This window comes from Sebastes fasciatus, chromosome 10 (assembly GCF_043250625.1).
Source record: "Sebastes fasciatus isolate fSebFas1 chromosome 10, fSebFas1.pri, whole genome shotgun sequence".
In the NCBI taxonomy this organism is placed as follows: Eukaryota; Metazoa; Chordata; class Actinopteri; order Perciformes; family Sebastidae; genus Sebastes; species Sebastes fasciatus.
In genome coordinates, this window is record NC_133804.1 from 16,365,676 (window position 1) to 16,389,308 (window position 23,633).

A 23,633-nucleotide genomic window follows, 5' to 3' on the forward strand; every position below is an offset into this window, starting at 1 on the left:
AAATATGTATTTATGTAGTTTTAATTAATTCATGTGTACACTGTGATCATTTCAAGACAGTTTAACAATGTAAAAGCACTTTTCTAGACTGACATACAGTAGGCCTAAAACTGAATCAAGTAGGCTGTGTAGGGCTATTTATAACAAGGCTTATTGCATAAAAGCAATATTTAATTGTATTTTGTTATTTTAGCTACATCTCACAGTAAAATACATGCTTTCTTAGTAAAGTGACCCTGAGGGGCAGAAGTATTTTCTCTCTCTGTTGCAGACGAACTGTCAGTGTATGTTTAGTTTTCTTCCCTTTAGCCTCAAGCTTCTCTCTGAAGCTGATACCTGAGTTGAACAGTTTGGATCCTCCCTCCTCTCTGTTTGGGCTACACCCCTTCATCCCTGCACCCATTCATCTGGGACCATTCAAATTCAGTTCACGGCTCAGAGTGGAGAGGATGAGAGAGAAGCACAGTGGAGGTTAACAGGGTGGTTTTCCCACGGAGGAATTTAACAACACGGTGTGATTTATGGTGAGTCTCTTTTGACTTATTAGATAGATAGATAGATAGATAGATAGATAGATAGATAGATAGATAGATAGATAGATAGATAGATAGATAGATAGATAGATAGATAGATAGATAGATTGATAGATAGATAGATAGATAGATCATCATTTCTGTTTGGACATTTTGGCTTAAAGCTGACAGGTTGAAGCTAAATGGTCTTGTATACTGAGGCTTTCAATTCAACATCTCTTCACATCATAACTTATATAAATATGTTATGTATTTATGATATAATAAAATATATTATAATTATTTAATTGAAAACATGTTAGCTATTTTTCATTACAATAAAGACAGCAAAGCGAAACACAAGAAAGAAAAAAGGATAACAAAACATAAACAGCAACCTGAACATCCAAAGAATGCAAACATTCGTGATTATCTAAAAGATTTATAAGCAACTGATGCAAAAACACTATGAGGAAGTTTAAAAAAACAAAACAGTTTTGCAATACTGTTCCTCAAGATAAAACACAACACAGATAAAAAAAAATAAACACAAGATGTGGGTGTGTGGGTGTTAAGATGCCTTAGGTGATTTAGTTAGTTAGTAATAGATTACAAACTAAAGAGGGAAAAGTTGGAAGTAAAACTTGATGGCAAAACAATTTCTGTTACTGTAATAAGGAAAGTCACAGCAGACTCACAGCACCATGCTGTCTTGTTCCAAGAGAAAGTTGCATGAAGGTATGCATGAGTATGACAGTGATGTGTTCTACTCTTTCCTCCACGTGTTTACTCTTTCATAAACATCAATTAGTTAAGAACATTTGATTGAATATTTTATCCCTCATCAGTTGTATTGCAGTGGTGCACCCACTACATTTAATTACTGTTTACATTGCCAATAAGTGAAAACAGAAATGGGGCTGAATAGATCTGCAAGGTGTGTCTCTGTGTTATCGTTTAATCTGCTCAACAATGCAGGTACCACTGTGTGCTGAGCCTTTACTTTGTTTTACATTGTATTAAATTAGATCCTTGAAGCGTGCGTTAGGTGTGCTTTATGTATGAGTTGGGAAATGAGAGTGACAATTAATCATAAACAGTGATGTCTTCCAGCTATGTTAGGCTGGAACAAAAATGGCACTGTTGTAAGGCACTCAGCCATGAAGAAGTATTTCATTATTCTTTAATTGTAAGTGGGACATTTCTTTTGTCATCTCGTCACAGGTTGACAGTGTGGTTGCTCTCGCACAGTTATTACTCAACATGCAGCTCAGGTTTCCTCATAAATGAGCACTGAAACAAGGTGTCTTGTGTTTCACTTGTGTAAACCTGTCCAGACATGCACACATTCGATTATATAATCTCCTAATTCTCTTTAAGAGACATGTCATTGTATTCTGTACTGGAGAATAAGTTTCATCTTAGCTTTACCTGCTTGATGTCTTAACCTTGAACGTGCTTATAACACCCTGAAGACGCTGACTGTGGGCACAGAAAAGAACAATAAAGGTGAGAAGATAGTTGGCAAAACCTCAAGTCAAATCAAGTCAGACAAGAAACAGTTGTTCGTATCAAACCTTTCCGCAATAGAAACTTTTTTATTGCTCAATGTGCCTCATCGGTGGGTGACAAACAATATGTGTAATTCCCCATGTTCCTTCTGGATGAGGGGGCCGAAACCTGGCACAACTGTAGGAATTATCTGCCCCAACATGTTTACCAGCATCTGTTCTCAGGCTCCTGTGCATCATCATGGAAATTCCTCTTTTAACCCCTTTAAACTAAACCCTTACGAAGTCAGTATCTGTGTACAAATAGTGTCCTTCGCTCTGTCATTAAGTAAACTGTTGGTTTATTTCCTCCACTCCCTCTCTGTGCGTGGATGTGCCTGTCACTGCAAAGGCTCCAATGGTGTGACTTCACTCTGTGCACTACTCTCAATCCCCTATGGTGCTGGCCATTGTAAGAGCTGCCAGTGGCGATACCCCCATTCTGCACACAGGCTCTATTGAGAGGGTTATTGAGCAGGGATTGCCTTAATACCCCCTCCCTCCCTCATTTCTGTCACAGTCGCCTTATTTTCCCTCCTACTCTTCCTAGGTTTAGAGTGAAAGTGGTCGGGCCTCTCCTCGGTTTCCAGAGAAAGCCTCCATCCTTCTTCAGACTGCATGCAATCAGGTGTCCAGGATCTGAACTTCCTGTGAATAAGGAGAAGTGATGTCTCAAAACGACAGCTGTTGCAGAGTTTGCAGCAGGGGCTTATATAGCTGCCACTGGAAGCGCTCAACTAAGAAAAAGGTGAGCATTTTTTAGCCATATTTGTGTTTATATTTAATGGTGCAGTGTGTGGGATTTAGTGGCATCTGATGCAAGGTTATAATAGTTTTGAATTTTCAGTTATTTTTTATTTTATTTTAAGTTTTGACTTTTCGATTTTAGTTTAGTTTTAGTTAGTTTTGGGAGTGTGTTTGCTAGTTTTAGATTGGTTTCAGTTTTTTCAAAAAGGCTTAGTTTTATATATTTAGTTTTAGTTTGTTTTTTGTTAGAGCTATGTACAATATCTCAGAAGTATGTAGCTATGTACATACAAAACACATGGTTGGAGAACTGTATAGGAATGGCCATAATGTTTAGTGTAGGAGCCATGAATGATTTCTGGAAGGAGTAATGTTTGTATACATGTTAACTAGGTTTCTGATGGTTTTTAGTTTTTGGTATTGGTATTCGTTAGTGTTTTGGTGTTTTGTCATTTATTATTGTGTCATTTATTATCATGTGATCATGATGATTTGGGTCACATGGATACTCATAGTTAATATAATCAGCTGTTCACCTGGGTGCCAGGGAGAAGAGGGGGTGAGTGTGTCGCTGCATTGCTATTTTCTTTTGATTGCTGTTGATTATTCTGATCTTGCGCCCGTTATAATAAGTGGATAATTTTCATTAAATAAGATTCTGCTCAACATATTTCTTTTAATCTCAGTGTATCATTTTAGTAGCTCGTCGGACAAGCGAACCGGGCCCGACCTCAGTCTCTCAGCGGCTTTTAGTTTGTTTCCTGAAGTCGCTATTTTAGTGTCCGATGTGAAGCAGTTGCAGCACAGCGCCGTCTCCTGGAATGTCTGTTCAATTTCTGTGGTTAAAGGTCACAAGATCGGACGGAAATTCATTAGTTTTTTAACCAATGAAACATAGTTTTAGTTTAGTTTTTCTTAAAGGATTTAGTTTTTATTTAGTTTCAATTTACTAAAAATATTTTTCAATGCTTATTTACATTTTTTTTAGTTTAGTTTTTTTAGTTTTATGTTTAATTTACTATAATAACCCTGATCTAGCAGTGAGGTTGCAGATTGCAACCAACTGAAACTTCTCTCGTGTGCCAAGCGTGTTGGAGAACAACGGTGGCCGACGCAAAACGCGAAAGGCTCTCTCTAGAGCCAGTGTTTGGTTTGTCTGACCCTCTTCGTATGTAGATTTAAATGTCTCATTCTAAGCAAACAAACACAAGTGATTCTTCTTTTCAGGTGATTACACACTAAAGAAAACATATTTATTAATAATATATTATTATATTATCATTTCTGCCAATAGATCCCCCTAATTGTTACACACTGGTCCTTTAAGTTTTCAAATACGAATATATTCTAATAGGGAGTCCAGATAAGTCTTCCTATGTTCTGATTTCCTCGAGCACTGCTCTGTGTGATGTTTATGAAATAATTGTTCCAAACTACTTCATATATTTCAGTCTTCAGGTTCCTTGTACTTCCACTGAGCATAACTTTAACAAATCCCTGTAATCTGGGATTAACATTCCACCGGACTGAATCCCGTGCTTTAAATTCATTTTAAATGAAAGTGGATCCCTTTGTTTAGAGAAAGCTTCTCACATATTCCTAGGAAAAAAAAACGTTGTAAATGAAGCAATGATGGTGAGAAAATTTGCGTGCCAAGATAAATAAGTAAATTTACAGGCTCTAACAGGCTTGTTTTGGAATTATCTGGATTATAGAGGAGTCGGGGGGTGACGGCCTATAATTTTGTACAAAAATGAGAGGGCGGAGAGGTGTGCTGTTGAGTGTGAGAGAGCATGAAGGGCCTGTTTGTGGTGAGCTGTCACAACACAGTGCAGGGCATGAAACCAACTATGAAAAAATTTTGGCATTGTTCCATTGTTGTCTTTTCAGATCAAATTCCCTTGACGCACACACATACTTTCACATATACGGGCGGCTGTGGCTCAGAGGGTTGAGCAGGTTGTCCACGGATCGGTTCGATCCCCGGCTGCTCCGGGTCACATGTCGATGTGTCCTTGAGCAAGACACTTAACCCCAAATTGCTCCCTAAGGCATAGCCATCGGTGTGTGAATTAGTATTTAGATTAGATGCTGATGGGCAAAGTTGGCACCTTAGCAGCCTCTGCCATCAGTGTATGAATGTGTGTGTGAATGGGTGAGTGCTGACATGTAGTGTAAAGCGCTTTGGGTGGTCGGAAGACTAGAAAAGCGCTATATAAATGTCCATTTAGCATTTATACACAGCATACAAAAGATTATTATTTTACCCCTCATGACCTAAACGCTTCAAAGTGTCAGATTGTGAAATAATATTCCACCTGTTCTTTTTATTTTAGCATGCGTGCTGTTGGTTGTCATTTGTCGCTGTGGTGTCGCTGCTCTCGCTGTGCTGGATGTACATCTGTCTGGTTACTTTTAATGACCGAGAGGATGTTAACTGGTGAGTGATCACAAACATACAGACGAATGGTTCACATTGAATCCATCACAAAAGCCCTGAATCCTCTCTTCTCTCTCTGTATTGGTGACCTTTACTCTGCTAACCCTGTGTTGCCCTCTTTTGTTCTATTATCAGGGAGGGCTTCGATAAACTGAAACGATGGGTGAACTGGTTCATGGTGCTCATCATTATTTCTGCAGTGTTAACCAGCTACTGCGTTCTGCTGCTGGTGAGAATATAGAGTTGACATTTTGTGTTAATAATTGCAGAATATTATACCTTGTTGTCACAGGAGTGTTTAATTTAATAATAATTACTGGCATGAGATTGGATGTTTAGAATAAGGAACATAGAACATTATGTAAACAGATATTATGACAGCTTTAAAAAAGAGATTTGTTTATAATGAAGTATCATTCTTCAGCCATGGAGTAAGAAGCCATATTTGCACTTTTCTAATTGAATATCATTCATTACAGCTCTTTGCATTGTTCCAAGTTGCCTTAAGGGAACCACTCAACTTACACTGGCTACACAAGGTACCGTAAACATTTCCCTAACAAAGACCACACCGATAACAATACGGGTTTAGAATAGTTTATTACGTATTGAAGATGGAGGGGAGCAATGATGATATAAGAGAGATGGATTAAGGGTCCAGAGGGAGGATGAGGAATGAAGGGATGAGGGTCGAAGGATGAAGGGGTGAGGGACGAGGGATGAGGGGATGAAAGGATGAGGGGATGAAGGGATGAGGGGTGAGGGATAAAGGTTGTGGGTCGAGGGATGAAGGGATGAGGGGACGATGGGATGAGGGGTGAGGGAGGAAGGTTGTGGGTAGAGGGATGAAGGGATGAGGGGTGAGGGATGAAGGGATGAGGGGTGAGGTATGAAGGTTGTGGGTTGAGGGATGAAGGGATGATGGGACGAAGGGATGAGGGGTGAGGGATGAAGGTTGTGGGTCGAGGGTCGAGGGATGAAGGGATGAGGGGTGAGGGATGAAGGTTGTGGGTTGAGGGATGAAGGGGTGAGGGGACGAAGGGATGAGGGGTGAGGGATGAAGGTTGTGGGTCGAGGGTCGAGGGATGAAGGGATGAGGGGTGAGGGATGAAGGGATGAGGGGTGAGGAGATGAAGGTTGTAGGTTGAGGGATGAAGGGATGAGGGGACGAATGGATGAGGGGTGAGGGTTGAAGGTTGTAGGATGAAGGGATGAGGGGACGAAGGGATGAGGGGTGAGGGATGAAGGTTGTGGGTCGAGGGATCAAGGGATGAGGGGTGAGGAGATGAAGGTTGTGGAGATGAAGGTTGTAGGTTGAGGGATGAAGGGATGAAGGGACGAATGGATGAGGGGTGAGGGATGAAGGGATGAGGGGTGAGGGATGAAGGTTGTGGGTAGAGGGATGAAGGGGTGAGGGTTGAAGGTTGTAGGTCGAGGGATGAAGGGATGAGGGGTGAGGGATGAAGGTTGTAGGTCGAGGGATGAAGGGATGAGGGGATGAAAAGATGAGGGGTGATGGATGAAGGGATGAGGGGATGAAAAGATGAGGGGTGAGGGATGTGAAAACTGAAAGGAGGGGAAGTGAACGGATCAGGTGTGCTTAAATACTTTTGTGCAGATGTGTTTGAGGCGTTTTCTTTGTTTCCAAAATTAGTTATAAAATTTCATATAATTTTACAACTTTTTTGTTCCAAATATGCATCATCTATTGAGCTTGTTATAATCGCTGAATGAATGAATTTGTTTTTTCTCTACACAGATCTTCTTATTTTTTGGTGTGATATTCATCGCTCTCGGGGTCACAGGAATTAGTCTCAAGTGGAAACAAGAATGGCCGATCGTTCCTCTCTCACTCCAGGTACAGCGAGGCTCTTATCAAGTGCCTGTGGGAACGATACTGAGAGTGTAAATGTTTGTTTATTTGTGTACCTCATGTGTTTTTGATGTGCATGTTGGCCTCTCGGCAGGCCACAGCTCCTTTCTTGCAGTTTGGTGCTGTCGGGGCGTTGACCCTCCTGAGCTACTTCGTCTTCCAGGGCTTCCACACGGCCAAGGCAAAATGTAGGTCTCTCATTTAAAAGCACACACTGGCATAATTACAACACTGTGTACAGACACAACCTTTTTCCAGACACAAATATAGTCACTGTACTGTGAAAGAGTCAATTCTGAGATATTACTATAGGCTGAAGGAAAGAGTGATAAAAGACACACATATACCCTTACAAGAAGAAGTTTATTCAAGTGTGCTATTAGTATACTTCTTTTAAACTTAAAATAAGAGAGTATACTTTCAGTTTACTTTTTATGTACTTATCAGAGATATACTTAACAAAATTATACTTAAGTATCCTTAGCTTATACCGACAAGTATGTAGAAAAGTCTAAGTATATTTGGCTAAGTACTATGAGTTCACTTAAAGAAAACTTACAAGTATACTTGCAGTAAAAACTATTAAACTAATAGTTTAGTGATAGTATACTTTAAAGTGTGCTTTCATAAACTAAAAAGTGTGCTACATGTATATAATTACTAAACTAACAGTATACCTATAAGTTCACTTGTAGTATAGTTCATATTATGGTTGCAATAAAAAATACAACTTGGATGTAAACTAGTTGTGTACTCAAAGTTTACTACACTTACATTTATTTTTAATTTTATAACAAATTATAAAATGTATTTTTTTTTAAATAAAGTGGGCCAATTTATTCCCAAGAAGTATTGAAGTAGTACAATTACAAGTATACTACTAGTAAAGTATACGTGGGAATATAATGGAACTATATTTAAGTTTATTTCGTAAAATAAACTTGATTTAACAAATGGCTGTAGCCTTTTAAGTTCTAAGTAGGTAAAACTATGTATAGATATATTCATGTGTCAATACCTGCAAGGGGGAAAAGGATACAAGAACTTGAAAAGCACTAATAATATTCACGATACTCCCACTGTACAAACAATGCTGGTTATTTACTCACACTTCTAAAGGGACTTCTGTCTGTAGGCCGTCTGCTCAGAGACAGCTAAAGATCTTATTGTTCTTCTCACCATGCAGGGTCTAGGTTCCTGATTGCAGTGATATTCGTGGTGCTGTCAGCAGCAATCTTCCTGTGTCCCCTGATCATCCAGTCTCCTTGTTTGATTGTCGAATTACCTGAAAAACCAAAACTCATTGGACACCGCGGCGCACCAATGGTGAGCATCCTGTTTTACTTGACAACGCCCTGCCTGAAGGTACACATGGTCCACCGCGTATTGTGTTGCAACTCTTTTCAACTCTAACTTTATTGTCCTTGAGGGGAAATTTGTTTTGCAGTCAGGAAAAACACAGAACACACAGAGACTTTTTTTGATATTCACCCTGTTTGACCTGACCTTTGGTCGTCTAATCTCTCCATACTTACACTAAGGCAAACAAATCCGATAGGGTCTTGAAATTTCATAAATGTGGTTTTGTGTTTGGGTTATTGTATTCATGTCTGATGATGTTAGTCCCCATTGCAGCCATTTCATAGTGGGACCATTTTTTAAATTCGACCTCACTGTATAAAATGACCTGTTGTGACCTCTAAGATAACCACAGCCTCATGAAACTTTACAGCCACAAACTAGAGACCTAGAGCATTCAGAGGATGGATGGCTTCCCATGGTAGATTGACAATAAGGGGGTTTATGAGCAGTTTACAAAAGAGAAGTGCTCGCCATCTAATCGCCGAAAAATGCAATTCTAGCAGAAATCTCCAAATGTCCAAAACTTTTCATACCAAATCACAGCATGGCTTTGTGTCTTAATGTGGTATTATGGAGGGATTATTGATCATTTTTATCAATTCTCGAGTGGTAAAAAATGGTTAAATTTAGCACCAAATCTTCACCAAAACCAAAAATTGCTGCAACAACTTATAAGACATAAGTGAGCATGGGAATGGACATCATACACTTCTATCATAATGTTCTTAGCTCTTATACACTTTTACAATTTATTTTAATTCATCCATTCATTCCTGTTTATTTCTGATTTATTACTACAACAACTTGTCACACAGTGTTGAGCAGCATCTCAAATTATTCTGCAGGTTTCCAGTTTTCAGATGATGTACACCACTTCTATGTGACGTATACTGCAAAAACGGGTCTATGTGGGTCTCTTAGGGTTAACATAACATTACATTGTGTTTCGTGATATGTTAAATGACTCTGCATTTTTATGTGTTCACAATACAGCAAATACATACGCCTGGCTCAGGTGTGAGCAAATGTCCAATCATGTGAGGGCCCCATGTGCTGTGCTGCTCTGTCCTCCTTATTAGTTTATTGTGCTGCTGGGTCACCAATAAGCTCAGTTTAACACTGTGTATGTGGGGTTGTTGTGTGTGTTCACACAGCTTTAGGGTAGTTTGTGAGTGTGTCTCACCCATCTGTCCTCACTGTGTTCAGCTGGCCCCGGAGAACACCATGATGTCGTTCAACAGGAGCATCGCGTGCGGCGTGACAGCCTTTGAGACAGACGTACAGCTCAGGTACGGTGAATTTCAGTGATTTCTGCAGACACATAACGCTGACTGTTCGCTAAACCCCATTACTTACCAGCGGTGGGACCAAGTCATTGTTTTACAAGTCACAAATAAGTCTCTTATCTTTGTACAGGTAAGTCCTAAACTTTGAGTTTCGTGTCCTAAACTAGACCTAATGCACTCTTCACCAAATATAATGCCCTTTTAATAACAGAGTAATAATATATTACAGTTACAAAAAGGATGAATGCTTTTTAAAATTTGTATTTATCCATTTGTTAAAACAAGTGCGACTGAAGTTAATCACAATCTGGGGAATTAAGTGTCGACTAGCAGGGAATGAAGCATACTCCAAACTCTTTGGATACCACACATGGCTCCACGGAGGACAATAAGCGTCACAAATTACTTAATGCACCTTTAAATTGGGATTGTTGTGGCCTCCCAGATGCTATTTTTTTTTCTGTTTTTCTAACCCAGTAAAGACAGAGTTCCCTTCTTGATGCATGACCATAACTCTGGGTTTTTGCGGAGAACGACAAACGTTAAAGAAAAGTTTCCTGGCGAAGACTTCAACCTCAGCTCCAGCCTGACCTGGGAGGAATTACAGAGCCTGAATGCAGGCAAATGGTTCCTGAAGGTGAGGAATGTGCTTTGACACATGCTAAGTGTCTACACACTCACTCATAAATATGTTATCATGCAACATGCTACAGTTACAGGAAGTATTATCTGACTTTCCAGACAGATCCTTTCCGTTCAGTGTCCAACCTCACAGAAGAGGAGATGGAAACAGCCAGGAATCAGACTATACCCTCCTTGCTTCAGCTGCTCAACCTCGCCAAGCAGCACAACATCTCAGTGATATTTGACCTGTATAGTCCCAACCAGGAAAATGACACAGTGGACACAGTCAACACCATCTTGAGTTCTGGCATCGACCCAGGCTTGGTAAATATAACTCTAATCCCTCTGATGGAGTTTGAGATATTTCATGAGAAAGCATATTTTGTTAAGGTGTTGTATTTCTTTTTATAGGTCCTCTGGCTTCCTCCAGCAGAAAGAGAATATGTAAATAGGACTGCTCCAGGCTTCGTCCAGGTGTATAACAACGAAAGTGATATGCTTGAAGAAGGGGGGGACCACCTGAATGTGAAATACAGCAACTTAAGTGCGAAAAAAATCAGGTAAAGAAATAAATATGAAACATAATACACCCATATTATCTATGAGGTGGTGTCAGGAGGTATGCACAGTATTGTGTTAATTAAAAGTGTGTGTGTGTGTGTATAGCATGCTGAGACACAGCGCTGGTGCTGAATATAAAGGCACAGGATCTGCCCCCAGGGAATGAGTTTCAGAAAGTATCCCAATGCAGGATTGTTGCTCCACGGATAAGCAAACAAACTTCTACAAATATCTAAAGAATGAAAAGCAGTGTAGCAACATGTTTGGAGAAAGTGTTGAAGTGCTGCATTAAAGGAACAGTGTAACATTTAGGGGGATCTATTAGCAGAAATGGAATATAATATTCAAAACTATGTTTTCATTGGTGTATAATCACCTGAAACTAAGAATCGTAGTGTTTTCGTTAGCTTAGAATGAGCCCTTCATAGCTACATAGGGAGCGGGACCTCTTCACGGAGTCAGCCATGTTGCTCCGCCATATTTCTACAGTAGCTTAGAACGGACCAACCAAACACTGGCTCTAGAGAGAGACTTTCACGTTTTTACGTTGCCTGAAGGCCACCGTCGTTCTCCGACATGCTCGTGAAACTGTGGTAATGTGAAGCGCAAAGTACAAAACCGTGGTACCACCAGCCGCCGTCTGACTTCCGTTGCTCCTAAATTGTGTTATTATGGAAAAGATGGCCTCTGAGCCATGAATGGCGTTACCACGGTTTTGCATTCAGCGGCTCATATTACCGCAGTCTTGGAAAGAGAGGAGTGAACGGAGGGGTACTCAGTTGGTTGCAATCTGCAACCACACCACTAGATATCACTAGATCCTACACACTGTACCTTTAAGTGCTAACATGGACTGTTGTCCTTGCTTTATGACAGGCTTTCTATGTATCTTCTACTGGGCTGTATGTGATCTTACACCTTTTAATCACATGCATTTTGATCACAATGAAACGGTGTGTGGGATAAATGTGTGTCTGGTCAGGGATCATGATATTTGTGATGGAAAGTTGGGTGCATGTGTGTATGTATCTTTTTATCCCTATATCCATGTATACAAGCAGAACAACTGTATGCTTTTAAAAAATAATTTCTATATTGATTTTGGTATTTAAACAAATGCAAAAATGATGCAATAAGAAAAACATGATAATCAATATATTGACAAAAAAGAAAGCAAAGACAATACCCACAGGATACATACTTGCATGCACCAACTAACATATATACACGCACAGATACAAACATATATGCAGATACAGACCTTTACGTACGCTGTGTTTGTATCTGACAGGGAGCATCGGAGCAGGAACGTTACGGTGAACCTGTGGGTGGTTAATGAGCGTTGGCTGTTCTCTCTGCTGTGGTGTGCGGGGGCCAGCTCAGTTACCACCAACTCCTGCCACCTCCTGAAAGACATGGAGCAGCCTGACTGGGTCATGGTGAGCAACGCCACATGCTTTACTTCCCTTTCTGTTAATTTCACTATCCAACATTAAACACCATCAGTTGAAGCCTTGCCTCTAATGACATGTTTGTGTGTTACAGACGCCTCGTACATACAAAATAATATGGATCACAGTGGACGTTGTATCTGCTCTGATAATGACTGGACTCTACATCTTTCAGCGGTATAAGCAGAGCAGATTTTCGCTCTACACATTTGTGTCTGTTGAATGAAAATGTATATGACAGTGAATAGTTTTGACTCATCCAGCTCACTGTTTCTGACAGGAAAACACACTGTTTCTGTAACAGAAAAGGTACTGTATGTTTAGATTAATATCTTAACATTAGAGCTGCAACTAATGATTGTTTTCATTATTGATCAATCTACAGATTATTTTCACAGTTAATCGATTAATCCTTAAATCGAATAAATGTTAAAGCTCTATAGGTGACATCTTCAACTTTGCAGTCCAAAACTCAAATATTTTCACTTCACTATAATTTAAAAAAAAAATTAAAAACAGCAAATCTGGAACAAGGGATGTTTTTGCCTTTTTGCTTGAAAAATGACTTAAGCGATTAATCGATTATGATTATTATTGATTATTTTCTGTTGATGGACTAACCTATTAACCGACTAATTGTTTCAGCTCTTGTTAACATATTTACAATACTGATACTAAAAAAAGACTAGCGGTATTTACATTATTAACATTTGTTTCCAGATAACAGCTCATATCTTGATTAAAGTGGGTTCACCTAACTCCATTGCAATCCATGTTGCTAATAACAAGTGGTGATATTAATCCAAGCTAACATTTGGGTTTGACATGTAGTAAGTTAATAACAAAATGATTACTGGCTTTATAAGTTGTAACTGTGGCTCAATTAACAGTTAATTAATTATTGACTAAAGATTTAGTGATCAGTTAGGCCATCAGTAACAAGTTTAGGATTGCCAGGTTGTAAAAGAAACATTTCACTTGAGCTGTTTGATCCATTCATTATGCCTCCATGCCACCATGGTTGGCCAGAAATTCCTGGCCAACCATGGCCAGGAATTTCTTCATATTTGACACAAACGTCCACATGGACTCAAGGATGAACTGATTACATTTTGGTGGTCAAAGGTCACCTTGGCCTTATGTCCGTCCCATTTTCGTGAAAGTGATATCGCAGGAAAGCTTTGAGGGAATTTCATTACATCTGGCACAAACACCCACTTGGACTCGAGGATGAACTGATTCGAATTTGGTGGTCAAAGGTCAAAGGTCATTGTGACCTCACAAAACAAATTTTTTGGCCATAAATCAAGAATTTAAATGCTAATTATGACAATTTCAAACACATGTCTATGAGGTTCAAATGATGTAGTGGTGACATTTTGGACATACGTGGACGCAAACTGCAACTCTATTTGTTGGCAGAGGCATACAACCGTGAGGCGGTAATTTGAGTTAACAACTTGTCAATATTAAAATTATCATTTAAAAATATTTAAAATGGCACACGGATAAAAAAAAAAAATCCTTTATTAAAAATTTATAAACATAGTTTTGTAGAAAGTGAGAAACAAATGAAAATTGACTAATGGATCAGAAACATTATAACGTCATCATGACAAATAGAAAGGATAAGTACCAACTAAAGAATGTTTTGGCAACCTGGTAACCCAAACGCTGTTCTTACAACTGATCTATAAATTAGTAGGATTTATAAATGTATTCATTGTGACTCTACTCAGGGACAGAGACGCAAAGAAACAATTCTCCGGCCTGGAACGAGAAGGAACTGTCTCCCTTCTTACCCATCGGGTAGCAGGACATTGATATCTGCACCGCCAGAATGATCTGGACCTAAATCAGGAGGAAAGCAAATTAATGTGAATAACCATGCACTGTATTCTAAAGCCATGAAAATAAGACTGTGTTTTTTTCAGAGGTTATAAGACCTAATTAACCAAATATCGGCACTATGCCACTGGATGACCTTTTTAATTTTTTGTTCCTGTATATAGCTGGCTAACTGTTTTGATCATTCTTCTTTTGCTACTGAAAACATGAAGCTATTCTCTGATTGTATCACTGCAACGTGCTGTAGATCTGCACTGGATTTCCGCTTGGCACTTTATGTCATTTTTCATTTTCATGTCGTTCTTCCTGTTGCTGCTGTTTTGATTTGTTACAAAACTTGTTTTTTCATGGTGTCAGCGCAGCAGGAAACTTGTGTATCATGTATTGTAACCTGAGCCAAAAGAACTACAACTGTTTTCTACACTGTCCTGTGTCTGTGTATTTAATCATCTACGGCATGAATGTTGTTTTTTGTTTATTAGGGGAGGTCATTAGGATTAGGTTGCATTAGAACATACATATGGTTCCTTGTTTCTTTATGTAAAAATTTTGTATATTAACAATATAACTATAAAACTATAACCTATAAAAATAGGTGTCATATTTTCTGCACTGTCTAAGAAACACAAAGGATCATATATATACTGACTTTAGGAATAGGTAGCCTATATATATATAGTAAAATATGTCTTCAACAATCAAACAATCAATAATGCATATTTATATATCCGTGAACATCCTTGTATTTTTTAAAATTAAATTAAATATTTAAATTTAAATATATGGAAAGAAACTAAGTACATTTACTCAAGTGCTATGCTTTTTTTGCTTTACTACATTTAATTGGCAGCTATAGTAACAGAAGATTTTTTTTAACATACGGTAAATTAAATCCTATAATGAGAATATAAAAAACAATATATTGTTACACACTAAATTAAACCACATTATATAAAATGAGTACAATTAGCTCTACAGCAGTCAGCGACATCATGCGTTACGTGATATACTGTATGTGCTTACATGTCAATGCATCAGTAATATTAATCCAATACACTATACTATAATATATAAAATGTAACACTTAACACCGCATAATAAGTAGGCTACTCTTACTTTTATACATTTTGCTGATAACAGTTTTTCTTGTGTACATATTGAAATCAGGGCTGTTACTTGTACTGGAGTATTTTTTAAATTGTGGCATTTCTACTTTTACTAAGGCTAAGTGAAGGGGTTTTAATACTTTTTCCACCACTGAGATAATAAATAGTCAAATCTATGTGTTCCCACCCCAAAATGCAACATCACACCCACTTCAGCTCATCAGGTGATCCATCTGAAACGAAATGACAACAGATGTGCAAGTAAAATAACATTTTCTGTTGCCTCAGGGCAGAGATATGATGCCTCACTATAAACAGAGAGTGGTGCGGTCGGCCCAACGGCTCACAGGTGGAGTGCTGCCTAACTTGGAAGACATATACACCAAGAGATGTATAACTAAGGCAAACAAGATCAGACTACATCAGCATCAGAGCCAAAACCAACCGCCTCAGAAACAGCTTCTATCCCCAGGCCATCCGGATGCTGAGCTGAGACTCACAACTGACCCTGACCCACTAGAGCCCTGTCTCTATCCATTCATCCATTCATACCCACCTTCTCACCCTTGGTTACACTGCACTTATTGCACCACACACTTACAAGGTTTTTAATTCTATGTATTTACTGTGAAGCACTCCATAAGTATGTCTGTATTGGGGGAGTGTGAGTGTGAGTGAAAGTGTGTGTGTGCGCGTTCGTGCGTGTGTGTGCGTTTATTCTCTTATATTTATTTTATAATTGTGTATGTAGTCCTTACCTCATAATCTATCAAACAATTTGCTATTGTTGCTGCTATATTTACAATGTTTATAATGATGATTATATTTTACTTCATGATTGTTATTCAATTGATTGATTGATCGATTGTCTATTATACAGGGATGAGAGAATAACAAACAGGAACAAAGAATCTCACTGCCATGTCAATGTGTATGTGATCAATAAACTAAATTTGAACTTGAACTTGAACAGTAAAATAAATAAATAATGAAAATCGATGTAGCAGAATCACAGATATCTGTTTTTATTCCACACATCTTTCTTCCTAGTCAAAACTTGGCGAACTACATTACCCATGATGCAACTCGGGCTCGGGCTGCTAGCCTCTAGCAGGGATGGGGAGCGGGTTGCAGAGGTCTGGTAAGCTCACCTTCTTTCTTTCTTTCTTTCCTTCTTTCTTTCTTTATTTAACTTTACAACTTGTAGTCTTCAACCCCAAGCGACGCTGACTCACTTAAAGGTCCCTTATCGTGCTCATTTTCAGGTTCATACTTGTATTTTGTGTTTCTACTAGAACATGTTTACATGCTGTAATGTTAAAAAAAACAACTTTATTTTCCGCATACTGTCAGCCTGAATATGCCTGTATTTACTCTCTGTCTGCAACGCTCCGTTTTAGTGCATTTTGACGGAATTGCAACAGAATTGCGTTGCTAGGCAACAGCTTGGGTCCATGTTTACTTCCTGTCAGCTGATGTCATTCACATACACTGCAACCAGGAAACAAACTGGGACACATTTAGAATGTTTACATTTAAAATTGTGTAAAGGGTCTAAATATTGTATATTCGTGACATCACAAATGGGCAGAAATCCTGACAGCTTGTTTCAAATGCAGAGTTTCTGAATACGGGCTGTGCGTATTTCCCTGTGGATTGAGTGTTTTGATACTTTTACAGTATTTATATAGGACTTAACCCTGCTTTAAAATAAAAAAAAAAACATGAAAATCTCACTTTTTTATAACATGGGGCCTTTAAGGTAGTTTATCAGACTCTCTCTGAAGCCCCAAAAGGCTTTAAACAACTTTTTTTCCCACATTATGCCATAAACTAGTTCTCATTTAGCTATCTACCCTGTGAGTTCCCAGCACCACTTTAACAAACCACTAGATGGCACACCATGCTAACATTTGGGAAAAGGTGCGATTTGCGGTGGAGCAGAGAAAAAATGTAACCCTGGATTATATATTTTCACTAACTGATTGATCACTAATAATGATGCTGTCATGTAATATATAATCTAAACTAACTATCCAAGCTAGTTTGAATGTATTACTAGTACAGTGTCCCAATGAGGCTGAGAGCCACAGGGCTGTTTTCCATGAAGGCGAGGCGCATGTGTGTGTGTGAGGGGAGGAGGAGGAGGAACAAGTCACACTCTGGGGAGGTTTTTACCCAAAAATGTCTGGAAAGTTGACATGAAGTAAACACAGTGTCCTCTCAGTGTCACATCTTGCCTGGTGGGAGTGGACCAGTGCTGACCAGCCGCAGTAACACCTCACACAGACAGACTGGGAGTGTCCAGCGACTGGATCTCACTTTGTTTGTGAAGAAGGAGGCGACAGTTATGGTTGTATGATTATCCTGGACTGCATGGGACTATTTTACTGTCATTATTTCCTTCTATAAAGAAAAAGCCCAAACTGTAATTTACATGACTTTCTTTGGAGTTGGCAACACCATGGTGCATAGATATGGTAAGTACCGTTAAAGTAACGTCACGTGTCAAAAGTTTTGTAGTAAATCTCGGTTAAAGTTTTTAGGTTAATACCAGCTCTTAGTTCAGGAGAAGTTTTTTGCATGGGCCACACTAACTTCAGCTGTAATCCCTAGAGAAACGTGCATTTTTCTTCTTTTTTTGTTGTTGAAAAAGGTAAAATACTGTAACTTGGAAATTGTGCAACTTCCGGGCATCAGCAGTATCGTTTTTCTTCTCGATCAAAATGTTCAGGATCAGGTAGGAAAGTGTGAAGTTGTAGATTTACCTCCGTGATGTGCATCATCATCTCTGTGATGTGTTCCTCAACCACCCACCAGGTTCAACAACCGGCTGTACAGTCCTGTTGCAATCGAAAAATAGCTTTAATGTGCTCTGCTGGGAATGCAGCAAACATCAGTGCTGCATTTGACTAAAACAAGTAAATCATTATATATTATATTAATAAAAAAATCCAGTATTTGCATTCAACCATGTGTCTGAGATAGTCACAAATGAAGTTGTAGCTTCATGCATGATAATGGTACTTCATCTTCTGTGATCTACCTTTATATTTACAGGTAATGTATACATACATAAATATATGTAGGCTATGTATACATCTGTTTCTGGACGCATGTGTACATTTATACACATTTATGTATATATACACTGTATATTTGTTTTATCAACTTGTCCTACCATTTTACCACTTCTATTATTATTGATATGTTCTGTGATGTTCTGTTTTAGCAGTTACCATATCTTTTACTTTATTTATCTGCTTTTATTGTCTTGTGAAGCACTTTGTAACATCTGTTTTGAGAAGTGCTATATAAATAAATGTTTTATTATTATTATTATTATTATTATTATTATTATTATTATTATTACAGGAGTTCTGCATTAGATTATTGTTTAAAAGTTTAAAAAACATAAAAAAAAACATCCACACAGCCTAGGGATGCACGATTATGGCCAAAATGATAATCACGATTATTTTGATCAACATTGATATCACGATTATTTATCACGATTATGTTTTGATTTTGGCAACAGCATATTTTAATGCACTTTCACATTAAAATAAACAGAGCACAGTTTTCACTTCCATGCTACATCCTTGTTAATGTACAAATTTAGGGCTGCACGATGTTGAAAAAAACTTACATTGCAACATTTTTTTCTCCTATATATATTGCAATATGAAAAACAATACAGGAATATTCACCCTACCTTTTTGTTAGCTACATTTTAATGTCAAATGCTTCAATGTGGTGCACTTCCAGAGCAAAATTAGCAACATTAAGAGCTAGATAAAAATGTTATGCTCTTAATTTAATCATGAACACATCTCGATCACCGGCTGGTGGCTGGCTGTTAGTTTAGGAAGTGCTTTATTTGATATGCTGTAATGTTTTCCATGAGCAGAACACACATTTTAAACGTCAGTATCGCAGGCAATCATGTTCATTTAATTGTGGGAAGCCAAAATTGTGATCCCGATTAATATTCGATTAATTGTGCAGCCCTAACAGAGCCTTTAAAGGTGCTGAATAAAAGTATGGCTTTTCCTGAAAAAAAATAAATATTAGGATTGTTAATAAATCATTTTAAAAGCTTTGGCGATTCCAAAATGAATGTTATTAGATATATTATTATTAGTTATTGGATAAGTGCCTGGCAACGACTTGTTGTGTAGTAAATGCAATGGAACGGGGAGGGAGAAAGCAACGTCATATTCACTGGTTACAGCTTCTTAAATGTGATTTTTGTTTTATCTTAGTCATGCAACTGAATATCTTTAGTTTATGGACTGTTGGCTGGATAAAACAATATATTTAACCCAAGTTCATAAGAATATTATTAACCCTGTCAACATGTGTTTTTTCTTTGCTGCTGTTGTCCTGAGACATGTATTTATTTTGTGAAGCAGACACCGAGCGAGCAGTGGGGCTGCTCAGATGCTACCAGGCCAACCTGACCAGTCCAGAGGAGCAGGCCCTGAAGACCAGCGTGGGCAAAGTCTCTTCCATCTTGGGCAGCCATCTGTTCCATGCCCTTCTTGGTAAGAAAAAACACTGTAAAACTGCTTGTTTTGCAGAAGGGAGTCTTTCAACACTCTGCCCTTTAGCTTAAATTACATCACAGTTTTCTTAGGGTGGACTTTCCAAATAACTTTTCCTGTTCACACCCCCTTCTTTTTGAGTGAGGGAGCTGGTTTACAGCTTGATTTTGATGGTGTGCTACGCTCAGTTGTCTCAGTTATTGAATGTGGCTTATATACTCTGATTTGTGTTGTCATGTGATTGGCTGCAGGCAGACGAAGGGTGCAGACAGGGTCGGGTTGTATTAATTTGGGTCTAAATATTTCCCAATTAAGTCTTATGAAAGAGGCCTTTCAGATTCCTTCACAAAGGTTTCCTCTGTAACATATACTCACATTGTAACAGAATCCCAATAAAGCCAACCACAACTCAGTCTATCTATAGACTGAGTTGTAATAACCTCAGACTTGTCACACTGTGTAAGCACAATTATTCCCTTGACGTTGACAAAATAGCCTCTTTTGTACCATATACCTCATGAACTTATGTCAATATGTTGTAGATCATTGAAAAACTGAAACAGTTGATTCACCATTAGCAGAAAGCCACAGTAATTTGCTGAAGCTGCTGCTGAGTAAACTTATATCACGACGCCTGAAGACATCCTGAAGTGTGCATAGTTTCTACTACAACTCTCACTATTATTAACCAGCTACACCTTCATGCCAAGTTTGGTGTTTTTGAAAAGAGCTCAATGTGAATCTGGGTTCCCTTTAAAGCAGATAAAGCACATTACTTCAGTTTAACCAACGGTTGAGTGGTCCTTCTAATTACCACAGCCATGTTATAATGATGCTCGCCCTTGGGTCTGCTGTTGCTACTGCTGACCCACTGCTGGCGAGCCGAGGGGGAGGGGATGCTCAGGCAGCAGTTAAAGAAATACAGTATGACGTTTTTATTTTACCAGTGATTTATCTGAAGCGATAGTGTGAATCCACTTTTATCATATATATTATATATTATATTAGATAGGCTTGGCATCATTTTAACAGAGAATACATCTGAATGTTATAAATGCATAGTTTGTTGTGCTATATAAACAGGATCTGTTACTGTTTTTGCTTGTTCTCCACCACAGTGAAGTCAGTGGTAGGGACTCAGTGGTAAGTCCATATTTTGAAGACCAAATATGTCTTAATGGGCCAACAAATCCCATTTCAAAGGCTTCTTCAAATTCAGCAGAGATATGCAGGCAGACCTTGTTTTGGCGGCCACAACTGGTGCGTCTTTTATGGCTTTTAGTGTCCAGTGAGTAATCCATTTATTAGACCTTCCTCACCAATGTGTAAAGTCAAGAAATATTATGAAACCATGTGGTATTTGTCTGTAGGTGGTCATCAGATACTATTAAATACATCACATGAAATGGTCCCCCCAAAAAGCAACTGAAATAGGAAGCCAGATAAAAAAAAAATACCTTCTTGTGTTTTTGTTTGCAGCCTGGACATTTTAATCCATTCATGTTACAGATGACTAAAAGTAAAATTGGATATACTTACCTTTAATTTGGTTCAGCGATTACCAGTTAGCCATCATGCATTAAAGTGACATGTACTTGTATTGTAAACTCAGGTATCATTTAACTAGTTCAACACTCGGATTTATCCGTTTATTTGTGACTTTTTGCTGGCAACTTTGGGAAATGTATGATTTGCAACTGCCCGAAGGCATCATTACCTTTAACCCTTTTAACCCTCAAATAATGGTAAATGTAGGCCGTGTTGAAGGAGGTAGGTCCTGGTTTCGGACATACTGTACCTATTGTGTTGATCAGGAACACTTAAGCAGGACAGATGGTTGCGATCGCAGAGTCTTAAATCTGAAGGAGGGTCTTCCTACTCATTGCTGTCCCAGGATGATATCCCTAATCAAGAACATTTGAAGATAGATTTGTTTTGTTGTTTAAATTGGTGATTGTTTCCTTTCTAATAAATGGCATTATAGTCAAACCATATTTTTTTTAAATACTACACATACGTTACTATATAGTTTAACACAAGTCCCTATTGCTTCTGCTTGCTTCTATACCTCCTAAACATTGGCATGTTAGCATTAACATGGTGAGCATGTTATCATTGTGAAAGTACAGCTGTGCATAAGTACAGCCTCACAGAGCTGCTAGCATGACTCTAGACTCTCAATCTTGTTATAGGTCAGTTATATATATCTTTTTGCATCTATATTAGACCTGTCCTTTATGCTCACCATTTGTACCAAATATAATAGGACCTGTATAATCAGGATTTCCACCACCACCTAGGTGTTATCCCCAGTGTGATTAGGAATAAGCCATGCTGAAGTGTCCTTGAGCAAGCCTCTGGTTACCTTCTAGCTCTGGGGGGACTTCAATTTCTCCCAGTATTAGTGCTGTTTAGCGTAATATGTTGAGAAAACATTTTGATTAGACTTTTGTAATACTCTGCACAGTTTTAATCAAATAACTATTGACATTAGATGTAATATACCTTGTGATTTATTTAGGTGAGGGAGATTCCAAACATTCCTCACAGAGAACGTTCAATCAGGCCCCGCCGAGCTCGAGCAGACAGGAAAATAAACTGCTCTTGGCCGTCATGCCGAGCCTCTTCCACAACTCTCCCCCCTGGCTCTCTGGATCATCTGTGCAGAGTGAGTGTGGGTGGAGGAAGAAGAGGCCTGTGGTCGGTGTGTCTCAGGTGCAGGGCTTCTTCGTTCAACATGTGGTTCTCATCAGGGAAGGCAGAGCGGAGGAGCAGCCGGTTCACAGCACTAATAGGAATACAGTGCTGTATAAACATTACTCATCCTCTTATCCTGTCCTGTTGTGTTTGCCTTCACATGCTCAGGGCCATGTGAACCGCCGCTGTTCGGACCATTTTTGTGTTGCTTTTGCGGAGAGCTTTCTGAGCAGAGCTGATGTAAACTTTTTGTGCTCAGATGGAAAATTTACAAAAACAAGAAAGTTTTGCGATTGAAATCTCTCTAGCTTTGAAGCCCTGTGGGAAGTAAAGAGGAGTTTGATGCAGTGTGGGAAGAGTTCAGCACCGGCCACTTGATTGGATGTCTGCATGGTTGCACAGTCACGAACAAAGGTTGCCTTAACTGTGCGTCCAGCCTTTTGTTCCAACATACAAACATGCAGTGGGAGGCATGGGGGTGCTGCAGGGAGTTGGGGCACACATACAGACAGACACACGTTAAATTACAGAAGACCCTAAATGCCTGGGGAATAGTTTATCGAGGCGGTGACAAGGGGGTGAATTGTTTGCCCTGCCTTGAAATTGTGACCTAGTTTTCTGTGAATGTGTTTTTCTAGTGAGCGCTGGCTTGCTCATCATCATGTAAAGAACCAGGGGCACATTCTTTTTTTGTTGTTGTTGTATGATTCACCCCGGCAGGCAATACAGAGATGACTTCAGTCCCATTGAATAGGTACATGACAAATAGGAGAGGCCTATAACGCACACAAGAACACCGATCCTGCATGCAGAGTCTTTGTACAAGGAGAAGGTGCAGGAAACCCCCTGCAGAATGTATATGACTGTGACAAAAAAGGCTTAGAGCTCCGACCAGGCCATCCTAAAATAGTCCCGGCATCAAAAAGAGATCTGGGAATAAGTCCTGTGAAAGAGACTTCTGGCTTGGATTATGTATTTTGTTCCATAGCCAGGAATTTATGTGGTCTGTGAGGTTTGGAACAGTTCAGA

The 23,633-nt window shown here is 38.9% G+C and overlaps 2 protein-coding genes across 7 annotated transcripts in view; both read left to right on the top strand.

Moving 5' to 3' along the window:
• Positions 1–396: 396 nt before the first annotated feature.
• gdpd2 (glycerophosphodiester phosphodiesterase domain containing 2) lies at positions 397–14,675 on the top strand. Of its 2 annotated transcripts, XM_074648524.1 has the most exons (16): positions 397–524; positions 2,613–2,810; positions 5,146–5,249; positions 5,385–5,478; positions 5,729–5,788; positions 7,009–7,107; positions 7,217–7,310; positions 8,309–8,448; positions 9,691–9,773; positions 10,248–10,407; positions 10,512–10,718; positions 10,806–10,954; positions 12,247–12,394; positions 12,501–12,583; positions 12,687–12,715; positions 14,146–14,675. In XM_074648524.1, exons 2-16 carry the CDS (start codon positions 2,730–2,732, stop codon positions 14,217–14,219), a joined length of 1,605 nt encoding a protein of 534 aa, XP_074504625.1. In that variant the 5' UTR covers positions 397–524; positions 2,613–2,729; the 3' UTR covers positions 14,220–14,675. The 2 variants fall into 2 exon arrangements, with proteins under 2 accessions (XP_074504625.1, XP_074504626.1); XM_074648525.1 differs by lacking the exon at positions 12,687–12,715.
• A 2,864-nt stretch (positions 14,676–17,539) lies between these two features.
• Positions 17,540–23,633, top strand: part of dlg3 (discs, large homolog 3 (Drosophila)) — a 95,435-nt gene continuing 89,341 nt past the window's right edge. For 2 of the 5 annotated variants that reach the window (XM_074648527.1, XM_074648529.1), the window contains exons 1-2: positions 17,542–17,840; positions 19,776–19,907. In XM_074648527.1, the coding sequence (XP_074504628.1) occupies positions 17,798–17,840; positions 19,776–19,907 (175 nt within the window). In that variant the 5' untranslated portion in view covers positions 17,542–17,797. Of the gene's footprint in view, positions 17,845–19,775; positions 19,908–23,633 lie in introns of all 5 variants that reach the window. The other 3 variants (XM_074648533.1, XM_074648531.1, XM_074648532.1) reach the window with 3 other exon arrangements.